At 39.3% G+C, this 24,098-nt stretch overlaps 1 protein-coding gene across 3 annotated transcripts in view; it reads right to left on the reverse strand.

Annotated features, from left to right (window-relative positions):
• Positions 1-24,098, reverse strand: part of LOC139305807 (zeta-sarcoglycan-like) — a 31,331-nt gene that overhangs the window by 1,936 nt on the left and 5,297 nt on the right. Inside the window, exons 2-6 of one of the 3 annotated variants that reach the window (XM_070929755.1) lie at positions 22,313-22,507; positions 17,873-17,974; positions 10,379-10,466; positions 8,969-9,091; positions 8,209-8,281 (exon numbers count right to left, since the gene is read on the reverse strand). In XM_070929755.1, coding sequence (XP_070785856.1) covers positions 8,209-8,281; positions 8,969-9,091; positions 10,379-10,466; positions 17,873-17,974; positions 22,313-22,507 — 581 coding nt within the window. The remainder of the gene's footprint in view (positions 1-8,208; positions 8,282-8,968; positions 9,092-10,378; positions 10,467-17,872; positions 17,975-22,312; positions 22,508-24,098) is intronic. The other 2 variants (XM_070929756.1, XM_070929757.1) reach the window with 2 other exon arrangements.

Raw genomic sequence — 24,098 nt, forward strand, 5'->3', positions numbered from 1 at the left:
TTTTTTCTCTTCTACTGCTGATTTTTCTTTTTTCACTCTGAAAAGCTAACAGCAGTTCAAACTAACAGCAGATATGCCTTTGATCAACATACAACATTATTATGACATGATTGTTTTTAACTCAATTCACACTTATTTTGTGGTTTTCAGAGCGGATTTGATCATTTATTGTGGCTAAGTGACAGGAAATTAATTGTCAAAAGTATATTTAACATCCTCAGTCCATCTCCCGTTGCGATACAACACACCATTTCTTCTCCCAAACCCCAGGCGTTCATTAGCGAGCCACAAGACTCTGTTTTCGAGAGCTCCTCAGCTTCGTATGTTTCAGTAATTATTTCTCAAGCATCAACTGATTATCCATGGCTTGGGAAGAAGAGTCATTAAAAGACCCATTTAAAACACTTTTCACCGAGCTGTGCAGTAAGAAGTTAGTGATATGTGTGTGTGTGACATTTTCACTCCATTCAAAGCAGTTCTGTCATCGCTCGCTGCGCGCGCACACACATGCAAGTGCGCACACCACGCACACACACACACGCACGCACACACGCACACGCACACACACACACACACACACAGTTTAGGCAATTCTGCCAGAAGACAAAGTGCTCAATTTTCAAGAGTGCTTGTTTCAGACACAGTCCAAAATAAAGCATTAAATGAATTAAATTGAATTAAAAATGTCTCTTGGGTTTTATAACCATCTCAGACTACTTCCATTTTCATGTATAGAAAGCTTATGGTCTAGTTTCTCAAGCTTCAAAGTCCAGTTTCACCTTCCTGCTCACTGCTAAACATTGCTATTAAAGTTAATGTTAAGTTAATATAATCTAAAATGTATGAAATGCATGAAATTAAACAAAAAATGTAAACTTAACTTTTAAATACTGTTTCCAAGGTCACGAATGAACTTTGAACCTCATCTTTTAAGCCAACATGGACAACAAGTCCTTAAAAGTGCTCAGAATGAATGGAAATTTGAATATACAGTATGACAACTGGATAAACTCCATCTACTGATAAATGTCATGTGGTATGATTGAAATCTCCAGAACAGTACTGAATAAGATTGTTTTCTCAACTGCTGTTTCAACAATTGGTCAACAATGAATTTTGAACCTCAGCTAAACATGTAGACATTAGATCCCATTTTCTGTGATGTGGTGACAGTAGAAGCTGATAAATGCTTTATTTTGGTAAGAATTAAAAGGAAAGAGAAAATGTTTTAAGTCTGAATTTGTTGTGTTCAGCTTATAGACCGTTGTTGATTATGAGAGGAATCTGCTTCATATCTGCTGACTGTCTCCTTTATGTTTGTTGAACTATTGAATGTATAATAGTACATTTCTGTATGTTCATCTGACCGGTTATCCACTGACTAGACTTCCAATTGATACCTACTAATGGAAAAATGGAGACGATGCTCAAACTTTATAGTTCTTTCCAGGAACCTTCTTCAGAATCTACAGCTACATTACATATCAGTTAATTTCTGGGAAATTGTAGAAAACTGCGGGACTCATAACGTCTTACCCATAAAGACACTGAAATGAGCTGGCAGCTCTGATTTCAGACTAATAAATGAAGCTAAATATTGTTTGTTTTAAAACATCAAGAAACTTTCACATATTTGACTTTATACCTGAAAGATAGCTCCATCCTCCTCAGTACCGAGGAGCTTCTTGTTCCCAGAATATTTCACTCTGATATGTAAAACCCTCACTACAGATAACCTATAAATGGCTGTTTATGACAGGCTGTCCCGTTTTCTGGGAAATCTGAGCAGCTTTTCTTGCTGCGTTCAGGATGACCTTTACATCCATGGAAAGGTCGCTGCATCGCAGGATGTGCTGATGGCCATCGCTGAAGTCATAGTGGATGAGGTTGGTTTAAATACTGCATATCTACTCTGGTAGCTGAGGGGAAGTCAAGTTTATTTTTATATGTCACTATTACATACAGTGTCTCAACGGGCTTTACAGACTCACAACAGCAATAGTTCCACACTGGGCACCGAAGCAATGCCTTAAAACACAGAGCCCGAATAAAACCACCTCTGCAATGACAACCGACAAAGTTACTTCCACAATTCTACAGTTCTGAGATACATAATGAATATAATGAGCCCTGTGAGATTTCCCGCTCAGGGTCCCTTCAGACTCTGTTCATTTTTTGCTTATTTTTATCTCATATTTTACTCTATTAAAATCCTATTTTGTCTTTTTCCTTTGCCTTGTGTGTCCTTTATATCTTGTCTAAATGCATTTCATGTCTTATGTAAAGCACTTTAAATTGCTTTGTTGGTAAAAAAGTGCAATACGAATAAACGTGCCTTACCAATGGCAGGTATGCTGGCATATATCATGGAAGAGTTGGATGTGTAAATGAAAAACAAGTTGTGTTTGTTCAGGATTGATCACATTTGAAAATACAAACCTGTTTTACCTCCGGTACGTCCTGCTTCAGACTCAACTTGGTATTTGATGGTATCAGTGAACGCCACACTATAGCTGAGTGGCATGTTTTACATCATAAAAATGTATTTGTCAGTGCTCTCTTGTGGACAAACTTTGTAATGACCACACCGTTTCTAAATTAATTTAAACATATCTGACATTGACATTCTGTACTGCAATTTCTTGTTCCTTATCGGCCATCAAATACGCCGCTACTGATATATCTGCATTAAGCTAATATATCAGCCTGGGGAATGTATCGGTCTAGCTCGATATCACATACAGTTTTTTACTGTAAATACCCAATGTAGAAGTAACACATGATGAGCCACAACTATTTCATCATTATATCATCATTAATTTCTCAAATGTGAGAATTTGACGCTTTTCTTTGTCTTTTATGACAGTTAACTAAATCTCTTTTGGGTTTTGGACTGTTGGTCAAACAAAACCAGACATCGGAAGTCGTCACCTTGTGCTCTAATTATTTTCTGACTTTTTATAAACAAAATGATTAATCGATTAATGGAGAAAATAGGACACTCTAAAATGACTCAAACCTTTTAATTTGCTGTAGTGGAAAATGTGATATAGATCAGGTTATTTACCACCAATAATCATACTGGCCACTTTAACTATGTGAACCTTGTGTAGCAATGATAGATGTTTATTCATACTGACAGAACTTTAAACCAATCATTTCCACTATATCTGTATGTAATATTCTCTGCTGTCCAAACATTTCTCTCATGGCCAAATAAAACCACCACAATAAAAAAAAATCACCATATTTCTTTGCTGCAGTCAAAACCAGAAAAAAAAGAATACACTCCTGCTGTACTACATCTTAATCCCACCAAATTGTTGGTAGAAAAGTCTGTCCAGAACTAAGTGGGACCAAGAAGAGTTGTTCTGTTCTGCCTTTATCTTCTTAATGAACCTGTCACTCTTGTGCGGACACAGCTACTGCAGAGACTGTCCTGAAAGCTGCTCGGATCAACTAGAGAGGAGAGTACCGCTCTGCAAACAGACTTTAAACCTGAAGAGGAGGAGAGTTCTAGTAGCAGAAAGTTGTTCACATGAAAAGCTGTTTTCCTGCTCTCTGATGCTGGGCCTGGAAATACACCATGTGATGTCTGCAGCGTAAGAAAGCAGAGAGCCTTCAAATCCTGTCTGGTCCGCCTTTGCTTCTTAATGTCACACTGGTCTCTCTACAGATTCCCATGTGCTTTATAAGCAGCAGTTTTATTTACAGCGTGCAACTGCAAATAAAAGTTTGTTCCTGACACGATTGAGACCTGGAGACTTTTTGTCGCATTGATCAGACTCCACCTACCATCTGTCCTCCTAACATGTCGAGAGAATAGAAGAAGTCTCTCTGAATGTGAACAAACTAGAAGTGTTCAGTAATACTACACTGCAAACCAGCTTTACCAAGAGTAACATCACAGCATTTATCACGCAGCTTCCCCGCCTGCTCAGATGGATTTGGGACATGTGCATCAGGAATCAGAGCACCATGCTCCAGAATGAGATATAAAATGATCTGATTATGTAATTGACAGAAATATTTTCATATTTAGGCCGGTAATTTCTGGTTGGAAGCCGCTACCATTATCACACTGAGTGGGCAGCTAGCTGGGGAGTCAAAACATGAATCCTGAAATTAACTATCTTGAGTCCAGCCCTCAAACACAGCACCGGAGGGTATTTTCAGAGTGAAACTGAACCGCAGAGGTGACTGTCAGGTGAAGGAGCTGATCAGAGCCCGACAAGAGCTATGACTAAAAGGTAATGAAGCTGTGAGCTGAGATCAGGACATGACAAACTGACACGTCTCTCCTGCAGGACTATATCCACTTTATAACTGCACTGCCCTTGTTTTAGAGACCTCAACATCAAGGTCTCTATTCCTGATAGCTCCTCAGTGCGAGTGCAATTATTCACAAGTCACCACACACAAGCATGTTTCCTAGTTTTTTGGGCGTTCAGTTGACAGAGAGGATGGACTGAGGAGTAAAAAAACAAAGTGAAATAGGAGCTGCAGAGGACCAAAATTAATGGACTATAAATCAATCACGCTACTCAACTGTTCACCTTCTGCACTGCATTATAAGACAAACACTTCACTAAAGCCTAAACGACTAGTGGATTCATCGGTTAGTCGATCCACAAAAAATTAATCTGCAACCATTTTGATAATCAATTAACCATTTCAGTCATTTGTCAAGCAAAAATGCCAATGATTCCCAGGTGTATCTGTTGGTCAGACAAAACATCAGAAGACGTCTCTGGGAAATTAGGATACGCATTATTGACTATTGACATTTTATAGACCAAACAATTAATTGATTACACAGCTACAAATAGTAGGGGGGTTTGGTGTATAGTGTTTACATTTTCAATGCATACTATGTGTATATAGAACCTTTTACTTTTGTTATTAATTTTGTGTACAGTAAATGTTCATAATGTATATAATATTCCAGTTTTTTTAAAGTGACTAATCTATCCTTTTTTCTGTTTTTACTAATTAGACAAAAGTTCAGACATTTAACGGCACAGTAAGAGTGTTTACACAAGAAATGATTGCAAATATTCACATAGCAGTACCTTAATATGAATACTGTATGCTTATTGAATATTATGCGTCTACTGGAAGAAAACAAGCAGAAATCACAATCTTTGGAAGACATTTAGCAAAAGACATTTAAAGTCCAAAAACAAGAAAAGGGTTTGCCATACACCCCACTTGGACTGTTTTCATTTTTTATACTTGTCTAAATAATTTAAATCATTTGACCAGCACCTGACTGAATAACACTGCTGTGCAGAGGGTTTCTGGTTGTCCCTCCTCACCATCATTCAGTTTGTGCAAAAGAATCCAGTGGATAAACCTGTACATCACCTTCACTTCACAAGCACTAATAGATTGCAACTACAATAGAGGATTGAAGCAAACATGGATAAAATCATGGACACTTATTGGCAAGAAAATGCACAAGTAAACTTTAAAACATTTTGTAAATGGAACTATTATATACTTGGTATATTAAATTATTCAGAAACAGCATGATGACAAATGAAGACAAACTTGAATGCGAGTGTACACAGATAAATCGCTCAGGGAGAGGAACAGGTGCAGAAAGAAATGGAAGATCTCAGGTGGGTTTCTTTGATTTCGTCTCCGCTCTGTTCATCTCCAAAGATTACCGTTGGTTTGCATCAAAATAAAAAAACACATCACAAAGAGAATGATATTCCTTTAGAGAGGAAAAGAAGGGCGACATGGACGCGTGCCAAGCCGTATCTGTATCATCCAGAGAGATTTACTAACAGGTGGTGAGTGGTTTGCAAAGAGGGTTTAACTTGTCTCACTTTGAGGGTGGTGGAGAGATGGGTAATATTCATGAGTGTGGCTGCAAAGTCCCAGAGCCACAAATATAAATAATGTAAGATAAAGATGCATATGCCACTTTTAACATGGATGTTGGAGGTTTAGAAGAAACCATGTTGGCTTTATAGCATGCATAATCAGCCGTGTTGAGTGTTTATAAGTGGAAGAGAAAAATAATGTCTTTTATTACTTTTATTTTAGTAAGTCAGTCTTTTCTGATACTGTCACCCTAATTATACAGTATGATGTCATCATATGGGATGATAAACTAGATTTACACGGGTGATCAATCAACCAGCTATTCTGGCTCATAATTTACTGACTGGCTTTATGATGAAAAAGAGCCTGATTTGGTTCCATTAAAAGGAACCAGTGAAGGGAGGGTTGTTACAGATGGTGCTGATATTCTGCTCCATGATGGTGACTGGGTCTTTATGTCAAATCATATTAAATAGGGATATAGACTAAGCTGCTGGCAGACTTACTGTATTGTGCTCTCTAGCGATGTCACCTTTACTGTAGTGTCATAGTCTGAGGGCCTGGTAATGCTAGGAAAGAGCTAGTTTGTACGATGGGTTAATGTTGAGGTTTCCGAAGCTATTCTACCATCCAACCAGCAGTTCTGAAGAAGCATGCTGGCAGCTTCATGTTTATTTTTATACTATTACAATACTATTATATTATACTACCTATTTTTGAACTCTTGAAAATTATCCAAATAAAGCGAGCGAAATCACTCTTTGAACTGACTGACTCACAACCGGTAGACACATGCAACTGGTGAAGATTGGTCGAAAGAAGACTTCAGCTGTTTTTAATGGGTCACAAACCCAAAAGGTTGGCAAGCACTGAATGCAGTAAAAGCACAATGGTTCAAATGTCAATGGTTGGTAATAACCCCCTCCAAATGATGAAGGCAACCTGTCTCAAAACTCTGGTCTGAAATTGGGTAACGTCAGCATTTGAATGTGACATCACTTCTATCTAAAATCTAAAACATAAACTACTGAAAGTGAAATTGTCTTCACAGCCAGGAAACATAACTATGCAGAGAGTGTGGTTTTGGTGATATAAATGTGAGGTTCTACAGGATAACATGCACGTGTTTTGGTAACAGCTGTACAAACACAGCTAAAAAATGAAATCCTTCATATACACTACAACAATGGTGAATAGATTTACAAGTGAGAAGCCTGCAGTAATGGTGGCTTGTTTACTTTGCCCACAGCCCAATTAGTCTATAAACAGATGCTAAGAATGAAAAAAACAACATTATAACAACAAAATGTTGTTAGGCTTGAATTCATGACATTAATAACCCACATGATTCAGTTTTCTCCATTCTGCTTTTTTAATACAACTGTATGACTAAATATACAAATTCTTTGACATGGTGCTTGGAAAACAAATTGGGTTTACATAAAAGGAACATCTATTTAAAGTCCTGACAGTACAGTTTGTACATCTGCTTGTTTGGAAATATTCAAGTAATTAGTTTTTTTGGAATGCAATATGTTTTAAATTAAACCACACAAACAAAATGAAACTTTGATAATGCGTAAATTAAACATCTTTGATCAAATATGCATTTAAATAGAAGAAAATCAGAATCCTAAAAAACATGTTGGAGCTTTTGAGTCCTGACTGTCTCCCGTTCGGTTGCCTCTCGTTAAGATTTTGAACACATTGCAGATGGTCACCCCTGAGCTGAGCCTGTGTGTGTGTGTGTGTGTGTGTGTGTGTACGTGTGCTTGCTTTAAAGTGAACCTCATCAGTATTCGTCTCACTCTGGAGGAATTAGATGCCAGAACACTGCCTTTTCTGCCAACTTTGATCCCAGCCCTCCCTTCAGGACCAGTAAGGTGGACAACAAACCAAACTCGTTATAGCTCGTTAATGGACCGACACAGGGCTCAGAGCCTCAGGCGAGTGCAGTGGGGATCACATGCACGGGCGTGTACCAGTCTAATACGCATCTCAACCTTACCCACTTTCTCCACGCTCTCTCGGTGCTTTAATCAATTCCTCTCTGCTATAGAGAATAACTAACAAATTAGCTCCCCCCTCGGCTGTGAAATTAATATAATGCTCAACTCTAGTTTTAAATATGTGTGATAACGAGCCAACCAGTAGATGCTTGAGTTTACAAGATGGTGCTTGAGAATAATGATACTGGTGAATAATAGTTCCGGCATGATTTTTTTTTCCCCCACTCAGCGCAGGCATTGACTTTGAAATGCCATGGAACATTTATCATCATTATTTAAAGATCTTCATTATAATTGAACAGGATATGAAAATGTAACATTAAGCTTTAATGAATTTCTGTAAAGTCAATGAATATGAACTTACTTCAGGTCTTCAGAAGCTGGCGCCTGGATCAGGGGAGTTTCTACTGAATGTCCGAACACGGCGCCTTCTGAGCCTGCCGATAAAATGTACTTTCATAATTCACAAAACTACAGAGTGTGTTTACTAAGGCTTCTTATCAAACCTCTATACTTTTTTGGTACCGACTGAAATGTGTCCACAGCACAGAGTATCAAAAACTTTTACACCTAACCAGTTCAGTTCAAACAAACTCTGGAACTTTTCCTACTATAACAAGTCTCAAAATGTCTGCCGTGAGAAAAAGGACGATTTATTTCCTCTGGTGTCACAAAGAGCTCTCAAAGAAAAAAGGTGGCTAGGAGCATTATTAGTCAAGATTGTAACATGTTTGATTGGCACCTTTAACACCGTCCTAAACAAACTGAACCAACCGAGTAAACACGCAAGAGTTTGAACCAAGCCAAACAGGTAAAGTGTGAAAGACTTCTTTACTTGCAAAGTTCTTGTACAGCTGCTTATGTTTAGACAACATTAAACATTTTTAAAGTTTGATTTATGTTAACTAAAAAAGACGTTTTCAAGAAAGTGATGTGTATGTTTCTCAAAGTAAAATATCAAGAAATTATAGTTTTGGTAGCGAAACTCTGGTAATGTAGGGGTACTAGTATTGAAAAATGGAAAAACGATATCCAGCCTTAATGTTTAATGTTTGAGAAAAGTCGATCTGTGCAAAATGAACAGACATCAGAAGATTATAAGTTGAGGGTACAGCACATTTTACCTGTGACGGTGAACTTTTCAGTAGTCATGATGACCTCCTCCTCATTTGCAGTGAACAGCAGTCTGCCTCCGTCTTTACTTCGGACCTCCAGCCTCTGACACTGGGCCTCCACAGCCTCGGGTCCTGTAGAGAGACACGTCCAGGTTGGAGCTTCTTCTATAAACACGCTGAGTGCACTTAAGTGAAGTGCTGGAAATAAAATTGCAAGACGTGGACGCAGAGAATTCAACCTATTTGTATTTGTTTCGCTCTACTGCATTGTTCAATATTTTATGAACTAAACGTATATCTTAGTTTGATAATTAAAAAGCATTAAGGAATATATTTCCACCTAAAAACTTGTATTAGTCTGCAAAGCTAACAATAATGTTCTTTTTGTAAATGGTGCTGTCAAATAAAGGTTGCCTTATGGGTTTCTGGCCTTGCAAATCAGCTTTGGGAAACTATGTTTGGCCATGTAAGACTATTAGCAATCTGAAATACTGTGTAGAGTGCTTGCTCTGCAAATGAAAGGCGCCTAACAAAGCTGGATCAGCCATGCTTTTACAGTGGATGGAGACAAATCAGTAATCTGTTCCGCTGGTGAGGAATATTAATTCCGGTTTTCCAAACTTTGGTGTTTTTCCAGATGTGCATGCAGAAACTTTTAACGTCTCCCTTTCTCACTCTCTCCTCCTCTCTCTTCCATTAATCCACGGGCTGTGACGGCTGGGAAATTTAATTATTCTCGCCAAGTTTCATCTCATTTCAGACAAAATGCACTTTCTACAAAAGCTGGCACTTATTTTCGGCAGAAGGTCAAGCGTGACCAAAAAGTGTCATATCACCAGTCTTGTCAAATCAGCATCAACTCTCAACTTATGTTGGCTAAGATCAATAGCTATTAATGTTAATAAGCAGGTCATTTGATTTCTAGTGGTCATTAATCATGTAAATTACTTTGGTAATTTGGACTGACTGATGGTTGAACTTGATGATAATAAGAAGAATCCATTGCCCTTTCAATAAGTGCATCAAAGGTTAGTGTCTGGAAGAAACTACTACTTCGTCTCTTTTGAAGGCACAGAGACGATTAAAGAGAATTTCAGGATGAATTGTTGCGCTTATCTTGATTAAAGTCATTAATAAAATAAGACTGATCAGGCAATTTACATTCAATTAACATTCCAGACGAATGCTAATATCACTGTTTAATAAATTGTACACAGAAAGAGAAATAAAGGGTGAACCTAAGTGTAAATACACAGATAATTGTGTGATTCTTTTAACATTAGTGCTAAAACCCCATGTTTAAACTATCTTCAGGCCACACCCCAAACAGTGATGTCACAGCAGGTGTTTCCCATCAGCTGTCGAAGACAAGAGGCCATTTATCATCTCAAATCAAATGGCTTCCAAATGGAGACTCACCCACTGTGAGCTGACCGGTCAGCTGGCCCTGGTCGTTCCTGACGTTCAGTGTTATGTTCTTCTCTGACCGCAAGACCAACAAGCTGTCCTAGGGGAAGCATGAACAGGGACGGAGAGAGACGGGGAGAGGGAGAAAGAGAGAAGAAAAAAGAAACATGTTATATTAGGATCTTACACTTAATACTGTTTAAAGTATACTGGATCAACAATAGATGCTTACAACAGTAAGGGCCTTATGTATGTGTGTGGCTCACCTGGGGGTTGGTTTAATTCCTGTAATAGGTCATCCGACTGCTTGTTTTTCTTTCCTATTGAACTTCTTTTTAGTGATGTTGTTGCACAAAACAATTGACTTGGTGAGTGGAATATTATTATACCAATACAAATGATGGCTAAAACTATATAAAAAGGAAAGGTTTTTAAACCAGAGTTATCCTTTAAATCCCCATACTCAGCGGATATTAGAGAAAGTCACGTATCTGGTGCACCTCCAAAATCTGTATGAGTCCAACTGCGTCAATGCAAAGCAGACTGTACTGTACTGTATGAAAGCCTTCCCCAGTGAATTCTTCCTAGATATAAACCACTAAATTAAACTAAATTATGACTAAAATGGAACAAATTCAAACGTCATCATCCAAAGATGAGTAATGAAGCGTAGGTAGAGTTTGAGGAGAAAGGGGACGGCAGGGTGGCTGAGCGGCAAATGTGTGTTTTCCATCAGTGACAGGCGTAGGTGTATCCTTTCTTCGCTGTAGACATTTTAACTCTGGACATGTTCTGCTTTCTGGCAGTTTCGCATTTTGAAAGTTTATGGCTGTTTGACATTTGAATGATGGCACACGTGTGTGTCGCTGTGTGCATGCTGAAAAGGCATGCAGCTGAAAACAGCTCATGAAGCAGGGAAGACATTTCATAACTAGTTTCTTTGTTGAGAAGTCAGTGTATTGTAGATGACTGTTTTTCAATATGATGACACTATTGTTATCAAATGCAGTATACTGTGGCAGTATTGTGAGGTACCCAGTAAACCCCCCATACTCTGGTCCATGTAGTGGACAAGTGGGAGGCTTACAGCAGTGTTTGTGTATATTATGTCTGTCTGAGAAAAGTACGGTAGACATGTTGATATCTCTGGTTGCACTTGAGATGCACATCTGCTTGATCAAAAACATTACATTGTGTTCTGGCCTTGTTGGACATGTGAGTATATGCTTATGAGCGCAACGGAAATATGGTTGAAGCTCAATGGTATGAGCAGGTTCTTCGGAACAAAATCAGAATCATGGATGTGATGGTGGTATAACCATGTTTTATGGAGATATCTTTCTCCATTTTGGACTATTATCTCTTTTTTCCTAAAAGGTCAGCACTGTCAAGACAGTTTGCATTTGTCAGTCCACTAAAGTTGAACTGTACACAAAAGCACCGAAAAAGTTTACTTTCCTCCACAAGCAAATCCACGGATGGTGCACACAGTTGAACTCCAGACCCACTTACATCTCACGACGTTCAGTTCATGTTAATAGTTTCATTCTGTTGTGTCATTTATAAGTAGAAGTGACATTTGTTAGCATTATAGTTTCACATCTGAACCAATAATTATGCTGTGATGCAGTCTAATAGGTTTGATTAACTCCATGCTCTCCCAAAAGGGGTGTCAAATTGTAGCAGATTATCTCAAGTTTATGCGGTATGTAACTTCTGCAGAGGTCATTCGGTTCATTTTCATTCCCAGCCTGCTCCTTCTCAATATAAATGCGCATCATGAATGGAGGTTCTCCAGGAAGCACGGCATCATGAAGAAATCTGAGTTCTTGATTTGAAGTATCCCTTTAAAGAGTTTATAGGTCTTAAACTGTTTCCTGAGGGGCCATGACGAGACGCTGTTGCTCTCCTCAACACTTCTTTGGGATCACATAAAAGGCTTTTTAGTCACTGCGCCTGTTGAGGAAGGTCAAGTGCAGATCAGAGTGAATGCACATAAATGGAGCCTGTTGTTGAAGGTGCAGTGGGCCCCGTCAGACTGAAAAATTACCATGGCTGCTGTAAGGCAAAGGATGCTTCCCTGCATACAATGAATAACATCACAGCCGAAAGCAAGAGCACGGCACACTGCCTCGATGAAATAGTTTAAAACAAAGCAACCTCATACAATGGTACTATCTTTCTGAGTATAAAATAAAATGTAAACATTTAAAGCATAGATAAAGAGCTCAGGGTTTAACTGTAATCCCAACCAAATATTTGCATAAATATATTTAAATTTTAATTATATTTGATTGTTGTGCCAGAAGCTAATTTGCATGCTGAGCTGAACAAGTAAATATAATGAAGAAAACATGTCACAAGTTGAAATGGTACGCTTATTATGTCTTAATTTCCTCATTCAAATATCAAATCTTGCTAGCAGGCTCTTTGCATGCCGGGTACAGGCTGTTTTGGAACATATTTGCAGGCATATTTAATATTTTTCATATTAAAAAGGCCCCTGAATTTCAGTGTAATACTGTTAGCCAAATTAAATTGGTTCTAGCAAACTCGATTTGAAGTATGTTCAGATCTCTGAGGCACTGCTGCTGCAGTTTTCTCCAAAAAGCTTTGATTTTAAACTGTGTGAGCTAAACAAGTGAACGGCTCCAGTCCTCATCTGCAGACTCGAATTCAGAACTGGTGCTTCGAATCATCTTTGTCATGGATCTCCAATGCAAGTAAGTGAGACTCTGTGAGGGGAGTTTCACTCCAATAAAGATACACCTGCATCAGATGCTATTTATAGATCAGTCAGGGTCCCCAGAGACAATAACGAGAGCCAGCAGTCTGAACAAAACTGTAAACTGTATCTGGGCACCATGTTGCCTAAAACCACATTGTTTTTCAGACTGAGGAAGAAAGTTAAATTCAAAGCAAATGTACAATTTCAGAGTTTCACTTGATTTCAAATTGCAATAATAGTATCATACTAAAAAACAAGAGAATACTATGAATACAGCTGTATCAAGAGTTAAATGTTAAGATATCACAAGAGGCCAGTTCTTTTTGGCAATTAACGCCATCACACCTCTTATGCAATGCATATTTATACCAATTTACACTTCATGTTCATCACAGGCTTCATTTTTACTTGCAAGGATTTCATATGATTTAGGGAGGCTTTTATATGTTTTTTTATTTAAATGAAGCAACACATTGTAACTGCTCACATATCCAGGGACAGTAGAGTTGTCAAAGTTGACCTCCGCAGTGCCGTCACTGATGGGGTGAGAGTCAGCAATGTTGCAAGAAGCCGAAGCTGGAGAAGGTCACAAAAATTCTGGCATGTAACTATAGAAATGGAGAAATCGTAGCACATCCCTGGCCTTGTGCCTCCCTTTATGTCCTCTTATTGTTTGCATCTGTGGGCTTTAATCATGTGCAATTGAATCAAAAGCCAAGACCGCGGGCTAAACATTCTCGCAGCTGATGTTTTTCTCTGAACACGTTCAAGAAGAGAGGAGGAACTAATCAGTGAAATCAGCTCCTGTAGTTCTTAACATAAATAATACACTTGCGTCTCAATGGCCCATGATTGAAATTCACCAGAAAACATCCATTTACAAAACACTAAAAACAACCAATCTGAGAGGACCGACCACTCTGCTGAAGATATATCACTGCTGCTCATCAAATCTAATTTGACCTCCTGTGTCCTTAAGCAGCAACAGACATTATTACCCTAATGCAAGTGAAAAACAGGAGCCATTCCAAGACAAATCACTAAACCCAAGACTTTCAAGTGTTCAAATCTACCAGAAATCTAAACGTATTAGCCCAATAAGTGAATTATGACTTTTGCAAAAAGAAATATTGTGTTCTGAATCATTTATCCTTCATTTAACCTTTGACTAAAACAGAAGCACAGTCTGCGTGGGTGGATCTGGTAAAAATACAAAAACGTTCTGTAACAGTAGTAGTAACATATCAAGTTGGATGGAAAAGTGAAATGTAAATGTTATAGACCACCGAAGCTACCAATTTTATAGTTTGACCAATAAACAGCCTTTACTCTGGCATGGCCACAAACCAAATGTTCTGCCAATGGCAGCAACAGCCACACTAAAAGGCTCACAGACAACATACTTGTCTTTGAAAAAGCATTTTCTATCAACCCTATTTGAAGTTTCTGTGTGAGGAAAGTGAAAGCAGTAAGAAATGCCTGCCCAAACATTTGGCTTCACAAACACTTGAAGATATGAATGCAATGTTCCTCTGGCAGGTGAAATTTCAAGTAGGATGACGTAGATTTCAAACCTGAAATTACAGCCACTTTGTTGCTTTCAGGCGTGAGAAATTTCAAGCGTCGAACTGATTCCACATGCTTGAAATTATAGTAGTATTGTGGCTTTCACAGGTGTAGTTGGAGCTGTTGTGTGGCAATCATATGCTTGAAACTTCAAGTGTAAACTGGATTCCAAACATTTGATATTAAGCTTGTCCTGTGGAATCTTTTTCATGGTCCTCATATTGGCCTCTTTTTGCCATAACAATTCAAGTGTGCGTGTGCTATCTGTAAAAGCTGACAGGCAGATGATGGATGGATGGATGGATGGATGGATGGACAGACCTGGATAGGGGAAGCCCCCAGGGTGAGGAAAAATAATATACAGAATATTCCATCCATCCATCTGCCTGTCAGATTCGACAGACAGCTCAGCACAGGTATAAGTGAAAGCAGCTGCAAAAAGAGGCCAACATTAGTCACACATTAAAACGATCATTATATTGAGTGTCTGTAGTCCCATTTACACTTGAACCTTCATGCAGCAGAGCCACACAATGCCCAAAGTGCTTTAAATCAACTCTGCACTTTAAATTTCACCTGCCAGAGGCACACTGTTACCCAATCACAAGTTTGGAGAGGCAGTTGTGGCCGCCTGGGTTCATACACTGTGGTGCACAGCAGGCAGGAAATGTGAGGCATCAACACAAAGGCACTGGAGCCTGCTCTTTGCCACCATAGTGTGGAAAATACAATGTGACAATTATCGGTCATCTGTGTAGTGCATGGTAGGGCTGGGCGATATCATTTAAAATACTAAATGATATTAATTTGAGTGTCTTTTATATGATTATACAGTGTATCATGATTGAGTATTAATCCATAATACTCTGAGTACTGACCAAAATATATCCATATCATCATCAACAGTACAGTCTTCTAGGTCTAGGTTTTGTTTACTTATTCCTTGATGAGAATAAAATCCTAATTTTGCTCATTTCAGATTGTGTTTTATTTAATTAGAGTTCTTGTATTTGTGTCATGACAACATGAAACACTGAAGTTTGTCTTATTTTGTTCAATGGAAAAATGGGCCTGTAGAAAAACATGTTCATAATTCTCAAAGTTACCTGGCGATTGTAAGTCGAATATTCACTTTGTTTTTGAGTCCGTTTTGGTCTCCACCAACTCCTGACGGAAATATCTGGCTTTTTAGCCGCTAACGTGGGTATGTAGCGTGCAGGGAGTTTGAGTGTAAAACCAAAACAGAGGAAGTCTGAATTATATGATTTCACCATATAGCGTCATTACTTTGTTTGTTATTTTATTTTTGGATATTAATATTTATTTATTAATCCAATATTACAAGCGTATAGCCTTTGATTGTTTTTAGCTTTGTGATAACAACATTAACTCTTCTCTCTTCAACTCTTTATTGTGTGTATTTGTTGACCTGGGTGGAAAACCGCTGCATACAATCTGCTCTTTGCAGCGATATATAAAGTTGTATTGAATTGAAACTACTACATTATTCAAAAATAAACACAAAATTGCTCTGCATACAGAATATGCCAGCAAACTACAAATACATACAAAATATGCATCATAACAGACATGCCTGTGCAGAAAAAGTGGAAAAAAAAATAGATTTTGACTCGTGAAAGTGTCTGCAAAACTCCACAGAACACTTTTGTTGTATGTGTTTTTGTTTTTTTTTAGTTTGGCAGGGATTGCAACCAGTGTAAACCGTATGTGCAAAGTTACCAGCTCTCTTTTCACAACATGCTACTGAGAGCGCAGATTTAAGAGACTACTTAAGCCTGTTATTTCCTGCCAGCTATCAGAGTTCCTGCCAAAAACACTGAGGGAGCTATTTCCACTTGGTATTCACAGATTATAGCTTCAGTCATTGATGAAGATTCAAAGCACTGATTGATCCGTGAGAAGGAAAACTATAGCTACTTTGAGTTCAGCCTCAACAGTTTGGACTCAGCGAACATAGAAAAAAAGAATCATACTATATTTAACTTTAAGATATCTGTGGTGCACTACAGAGGTCACTGCTGTTTGTGGTAATGGCTTATTGATCAACGGTGGTTATCTGACTGAAGAACAGCACTGTGCACTGTGGTGTAAACTCATTGGATAACCATAATCCCCGCTCTTGACATATTTCCTCAGGTGAGAAATATCGAGTGACCCACAGAGATTTTTGTCCTGCAAATATCTCTGGTGCCGGTAGATAAGGGGGCGACTGCACAGCATGTCTGTAAAACAAGACAGTAAAAATGTCTGCAGGTGGTATTGCACCGGGGAATGAAATATTGGCTTTGTCCAATGTTCGGCTTGGGTGTCTGCTATGGCCTTGAGGTGTTTGCTATTGCAAACCACGCGACTGTTATATTTAAATCAACATTTAGCTCAGACGAGAACATCAAAGAGCAAGAGTGGGCAATTCCAAGTTGTTTCTCAATCTGCTGTGGCAAATTGTACCCACTGTCGAGCTACTTCCTCCGTCGACGTCCCTCAAAAATCAAATTTACATGGAACCCCAGCTTCCAGTGCTTGAAATTGCTTTCTGCACCATGCCTAATCACTGAAAAAGGGGATGATCCAACTGAGCGTCTGTGATTCGTGTGGGAGAAGGAAATTTGGATCAACTTTGCACTGGAGCTGTGTTGGTTAATCTACTAAACATCAAAGAGGAGAAAGGGGAGGGAGGAAGTGGAAGAGGGGAATTTATCGCGTGGGCTTGATTGGAAATCCAGCGGGGGGACTCTGGTCCCTCTGTAATCGTCTGTAATCTCCTGTAGGGTTGTATGTGGCCTGAGAGGAGCCGAGAGGCAGCCTATTACCCATCTCCTGCCGATGGGAGACCCTGATAATGCACAGTTGGAGGATGACAGGAAATGAGGAGGAGGAGGAGAGGGGCACAGGACAGAGAGGGAAAGAGTGTAATCTCTCCTATCCAGGCACAAAAATAAGGTAACATCAAAGTATCGTCAAGTCAGAGCTCAGAGGGAAGTTGGCCTTTGTTGTTAATGAATTGATCATAACTTCCTCAACACTGTGAGATCAATACCAGCTTGTCAGCCGCTTTTTATAGAGATCTTTCCACGCGAAAGCTTTTCACATGCGTTTCAGTCGATGGTAGTTATTCCTAGTTCATCAGTGCTACAGAGTATTGATCAACAGGCAAGTTGAAGTTGCTGAGACGAGCAAAGGGAGCAACTTACCCTCCTGGACTGGATCTCATTCACGTAGAGAGGCAGGAGAAACTCAGAGATTCCCTCCAGACGAATCCCATCCTGGTTCAACTGCAAATTTCCCATTCCATCCTGAAACGAAATCATGATCATAAGTGATGCTGTGAAGAGCAATACTGATTCTCCCGATCTGATTCAAAGGATTATAGCTTCCTGAATGCATAAAAAATTGAATCGTGCTGTCGCTGAACTGCATTAGGAAGAGCAGGAGCTGCTGCGTGCCAGACGGGCCGGTGGACGGGCAGCAGCGCTGAGTGACAGGGAAGAAGTAGGACATGACATCGAGGTGACAATGCCACAGACACTCAGTGGTGTCAGGGTGACAGGCTGCATGCAGCGGGAGATAGACTGAGGAGAACCAGGCTAATGTGGCAGCTGTGGATGTGACTCTTGAGAAGACTCATGAAAATGACAAAAGGAAGTATTAGATGGTCCTGCAGAGTTGGCATAGTACTCATATCTACATTATTATAACTATTATTATTAGTGCTGACGATAGTAGTAATAATTAAAAGGGTAAAAGAGGTATCGTAATTGATATTGGGAAAGAAAGAGTTAGAGCACATCAAAACCCTGATGAAATCCACCTTGCAGAAGCCAGCCTTTTCAGGTTTCAGTTCCTTAACAACATATTTCTGAATGCAGACTAGTTGATTGAACTAGTGACTGATTGAAATTTGGCATTGAAAATGGTGTGTCCATCACCATGAGCATCAAGTCTGTGTTGATATCTATTAAAGATGTATTGCTTCCTGGTAATTGCAGTTTTAGTGCACATTGATTTTAAAAGTCTGCAGTGAATTAGCTTATAATTACAATGTAACTTTGACAAACGTTAATGCAGACTTGACGTTCATTGTGATGAATTCCACAACTCCACACAATGGAAAGCAATGGCTGCCTGAACTGAAGGAAAAATAAATCCAAATTTGTAAAAAAACAGCAGCATAGTTTGAAAAAGTTGTGATTTGTAGTAAATTGACTAAAATGTGCAAAACCACTGGTGTGGTCCTTTAATAACTCAGCTAGGTGTTTTCACCTCTTCAAACTCAAGAATCATTTTTCACAGCAGATGTCTGGCTTGTCATAGCAGGAAAAGCACAGGTGTAATTGATATCATTAGAAACGACTGCATTCCATTTAGGTGAGCTATTGTCAAAATGTCTGCCATGAAAAAGGTTTATAACTATTTAAAGATCTCACAAAATGAGCAATCAAACTCAAACACCTTTAATAGGGACCTCATGCTGCATTAGCGTGTGTGGAACTAAAAAAGTCCAACCAATAAATGTCACTCGCCTTTCAGCTTGTCCTGTAAGATCAGGCTACCTTTCTCTCATTGGCTAATTTCCTTTGTTTACATTTAAGATTGATCCCTCGCCTTCCTGTTTCAGCAGGAAATGTATCACATTTTAAAAATATAAAATGATACAGGCCCTGATTTGGGTGGTAGATTATTCAGTAGAAATTGGACATGTGAAGATTTGTGTGAACAGATGGACCCTGAAGGACCAGAGTCCATAGTGCTAGCAGCACAAATGGATGGAGATCTATATGTAGAATTATACAGGGGGAGTACAGCGAGGAGAGCGTCATCATACACGGTAGAGAGCCACGACAAGGGAAAAGACAGGAGGACAAAGTCAAAGGAGTGGAGGAGGTGGGTGGGGCAGTGTGGAGTTCTTTGTATGTCACCAGCCAAACGTTTAAGTCACTCCTGTGTCGAAGTGGAGGTGTTGTGGTGGGTGTGAAGAGTTCAGTACAAGCTGCAGTCAGTCAGACGAGTAGTGTGAGGCAGGACAAACAGGAGGCCTGGATGAGTTCCTTAGCATCAGTGAAAGAAAGAAACGAACAGATACAGATGATGTTTCTGAGGTGGAAAAATGTCTTGCTTTGTGAGGTTTAAATGAAAAGTGTTGAGCCAAAGACAACACCCAAGGTTACACTGTTGTCCTTGACAAGGAAGCAGAAGTCAGCCCACGTGACTGATTTTTCAGACCAGTGAAGAGCTCGAGAAGGAATGAATCACACATTTTTTTCCTGCAAACATTCAGGTGTGCTTCTGAAATGTATTCTGTCCACAAAGACGGGAAACGGTAATGGATGGACTGGGTATGGTTTTTGAGCAGGAATTAGCAGTGGAGGCAGCACTTAAAGCACATAAATAAGCATTCCATGTTTATTAATGCTGGTTAACATTATGGTGGTCACTATTACTTTGTTGTCTTTTTGCATGATAATGATTTCCATTCACTTTGAATTACATAAACTATGTATTTGTACTGTGATGTCTTAGTTGACTTAGCCAAAGACCTTGGAATATGAGATGAATATGAAAGTAACAGACTGATTTAAAGCAGAACTCCAATGATTGTAAAACAGTTGTGTAATGTGTTTTGTGGGTCTGGAGGAGCTTTCTAAGGTCTGAGAAAATAACCCTGGGGACTTTTTAATGTGGGCATTGAGTGCATTCACACAGTGTTGGCAGAATGAGGAGAAGAACAAGAAAAACAACCCTTATTCTGACTTGGGAGGGTTCATGCATTATTCCAAGGTGGTTAGCTCTAGTACTAACCTTGTAGTCACACCAGATAAATAGCCTAAATTAGCTACTTTTGTTGTGTTATGCATTTGTAGCAATTCGTTACCAATTCGTGAAACCAGATACAAACAAACAGCGATAGCTCCTACACATCCATTGTATTAGTGTTAATGTTGAATTTTATTTTGATTTAACAGTTTGTTGATGTCTGTACTTCTTCGGACCCCAAAGAAAGTTTTTTCCCCACTGCTCGTAATGACGGGCATACGCATAAAACATGAACGCGGCAATTTACCATGCAGGGAGGGTCTAACAATAAGATGCTTTTAGTTGCAGTGTGGTGAATGTAGGATCCAGCATTTGGGGAGCTTGACCAATACTAGGGACTAAAAGTCTCAATCACTGATGCTTCAACTTTTTTTTTCCAGTGACAACCTAAAAACTAGGAAACTCTCATGCCAGCAGCCACTCAAAACAGACTATAATACCAATAAAACAAGGTGTAGTTTGGCACGTGTTTTCTTATTGAGTCCTGAGAGATTGGGAGCAGCGAAGTACATTTTCTGGAGCGACACCAACAACACTGATAAGGTCTTTTACTCCTGACACAGATTGATGGCAGGCGAAGGAGTAGAGGAGTGATAGCAATAGTCAGGGGACGCATCCGTCACAGAGGGAGGATGCTGCCATCGCGAGTTTGTTGACAAAATGGTAAATTGTGTGCATTGTCCCTGGAAATGTCACAGGAGCTCGTCTCATGCGTCTGTTTTCGGTTTTCGTTTGAGATTAACACATGCTTTGTCGGCCGGTCCTGCTACCAAGTCTTTTATAATTCTTTATCAAATCCAGATTAGACAAAGTACACAACGTGAGAGATGGTACCACATTTCATATGGGCCTGCATGAATACATTCTTCCACTAAGGCTTTGTATTGAGGTCAGACTAAAGACATATATTACACTTGACCTTAGTGCAGTAAAATTAACGTTAGTTGACAAACTCTTCCTTAATGTTTGAGACAGTAAACCATGCAAAGTAGTAGACTGACATTGATATTGTCATTTAACATGGCCACGTGTTGATACTAAATGCTGTACATTATCTGTAATTTTGCCTCATTGTCACCATTCTGCTTATTTTGAAATCCATGATATATTTCCTGAGAACACAGTACAAGACTAAGTGTTTTTCTCTTTTACCATTTCAATTGATATCAAGTCTTGCTGTGCACTGGATGCCAAGTACTCACATTTCCACATTTCCAATGATTGTATTTTATTATTTTGTTATGTAACTGCAGAAGTCTAGCTATAAGCCTTTTTGTTGTAAGTCTATGAGACTTTAGTAGGAATTACCAAAAGTGATCATCACTTTTTACAATATTCCCAAACTAAATTTTCCTTTCCTAAAATCTTGTCTTTTTTTTTTTTTTTTTTTAAATGTCCTTCTGTCAATTGACAGAAAATGAATTTGTCACAATTTTGATAATTAACTGATTGTTATCAAGCAAGCAAGTTAGTAAATTGAATATCTTTGGGTTTTAGATGATTGGTCAAACCAGTCTGAAGACATCACCTTGGGCTCTGGGAAATTTTGATGGGCATATTTCACAGTTTTCTGACATATTATAGACAAAAGAATTAATCAATTTATTGACAAATAATGGACAAATTAGGTGACTATGAAATTGATCATTGTCTCCATTGGAGCTTTTTCCAGGAAAGACGAGTTGTCAAGAACAGTGTCTTTCATAAACTTGAACAACCCTTGTCTCTCATCAATTCCCAATAAACAGCAGCTAAAGAGACATTTACATATTATTATGTAAATAACTTAGTGATTTTGGACAATGCCGCGCTATACTCACCACTGAGAAATTCATGACCTTCATGATCCAGACAGTGAGGGCCAGGTTAACTATCATGGTGACCAGGAGCAGCAGCAGAAAGAAATAGAGGCATCTTTTCCTCCAGCCGTACAGACCCACTGGGTACACAGCATCACAGCCTGGACGCTGGAGGTGCAGGGACTGGGATGCGAGGATAAACTGCTCCTGGGTAATCTGGAAAACAAACAAACAAACAAACAAACACACACACGCCTTTATGTTAGCTGTTTGTCAAGAATATATTCACTCCACAGAAGCAATCACATATTCTAAGTGGTTATCACATTGTAAGCACCACTAAAAATGACTCTGGGCTAAGGAATGGCTGTGTAATTCTGCAATTTTTGAAAAGTGGTGCTACTACATAACGAACAAAAGGTGAGAGCATGGCATGAATGTAAGCTGGGGTATTACCACAGCCAGAAACATCCATGCTTGGTAATTAAATGGAGTGAGAAGGGGATATTTCGATCTGTAATACACTAGGTACTGATTTTTTACGTTTTGAATAAAAGGGTTGCAGATTTCTTTTTCCGTTGTTTGCAACTTTTATAATGATACACCTGGGCAGACAAGCTCTACATCCTTTCAGAAATTTAACCAGTAGCAGGGTAATTTATCAAGCTCTGGGCCTAAAAGACAGGGTCATTTGGGTGACTTTATTTTATTAAAAGAGATACCAAATCAGAGTGCCCACTCTGAAAAAACCCCACAAGGTGGCGTGTTTCATTCCACTGCAGGAGATGGGAATCATCACTCAAGATTCATCGATTACAAGCTGGAGATCAGTTGTGGGAATAACTGGCCCAGAAGTGGAAAAGCTCTTAAATGGCATATTTACATTTATTTGTCAAGTCGATAAGCAGAAATCTGCAGCCAAATCTAGACACTAATGAACTAATCATAGTGATTAATGTAAGTTACAGACCTGAAAAACAAGGTCCTTGACGTTTCTGCTCGTATTTATGTACTTTACAACAAAAATTCATTTGTATGGATTTAATAACATGTCACAGCTTTGTTTACAATGCTAATTAGTTGTTGACATTTTGTCAAACTGGATCCCTGTGTTCACAAAGAAAGTCCCCATGAGTGACAGCTTCCTGCAGCAGACCTGTTTACTGCTCCCCTCTGGCTGAGATCTTTATAATGTTACTGCCCAACAACATTTCACAGGAAAATATTTCACATGCCACATGCACTAAGCAGACTTTATGGAGCTACATCCAGCAGAAGATGTGAAACTGATGGAGACGGTTGCCACGGGCAGTCTGTGTGTGACTCAAGTAAAGATTATCTCTAAAGCCCAGTCTTCACATATGAAATTTCACATTACGTACAAATTACCGGCTGCTTTTCTTCCACTCAGTACTAATGAAAATAGGAGGTGGATTATGAGACAAAGGATCAATTTGGTGCCAGAGAAATGTTCTCCACTCTGGCTGAGCAACTGAGTGCCTGCCAGCCACTGAGAAGCTGCTACATGCGAGCTCTGATCTGAGATCAGAGAGGATGATGTCTGTCAAGTGCGGTCGTCCAGGCGAGGGCGAGCAGTTGCTGTTCTCCAGCCGATCGTGACTGCGGGCTGACAGTGTGAAACTCCCCATCACAGGGTGCGAGGCTGGCTGAGCTCTGAACTGCTCTGTTCAGCTGTTGTTGGGATGAATTCATACTGAGGTGGCCTGCCATCCCACTCTCTTGCATGGATAATGAATAAAGCAAGGCGTCTGCTCGTACAAACCAAGATAAAATGTCCAGCAGTGCA

Source organism: Enoplosus armatus, chromosome 23, assembly GCF_043641665.1.
Source record: "Enoplosus armatus isolate fEnoArm2 chromosome 23, fEnoArm2.hap1, whole genome shotgun sequence".
NCBI lineage: Eukaryota > Metazoa > Chordata > Actinopteri > Centrarchiformes > Enoplosidae > Enoplosus > Enoplosus armatus.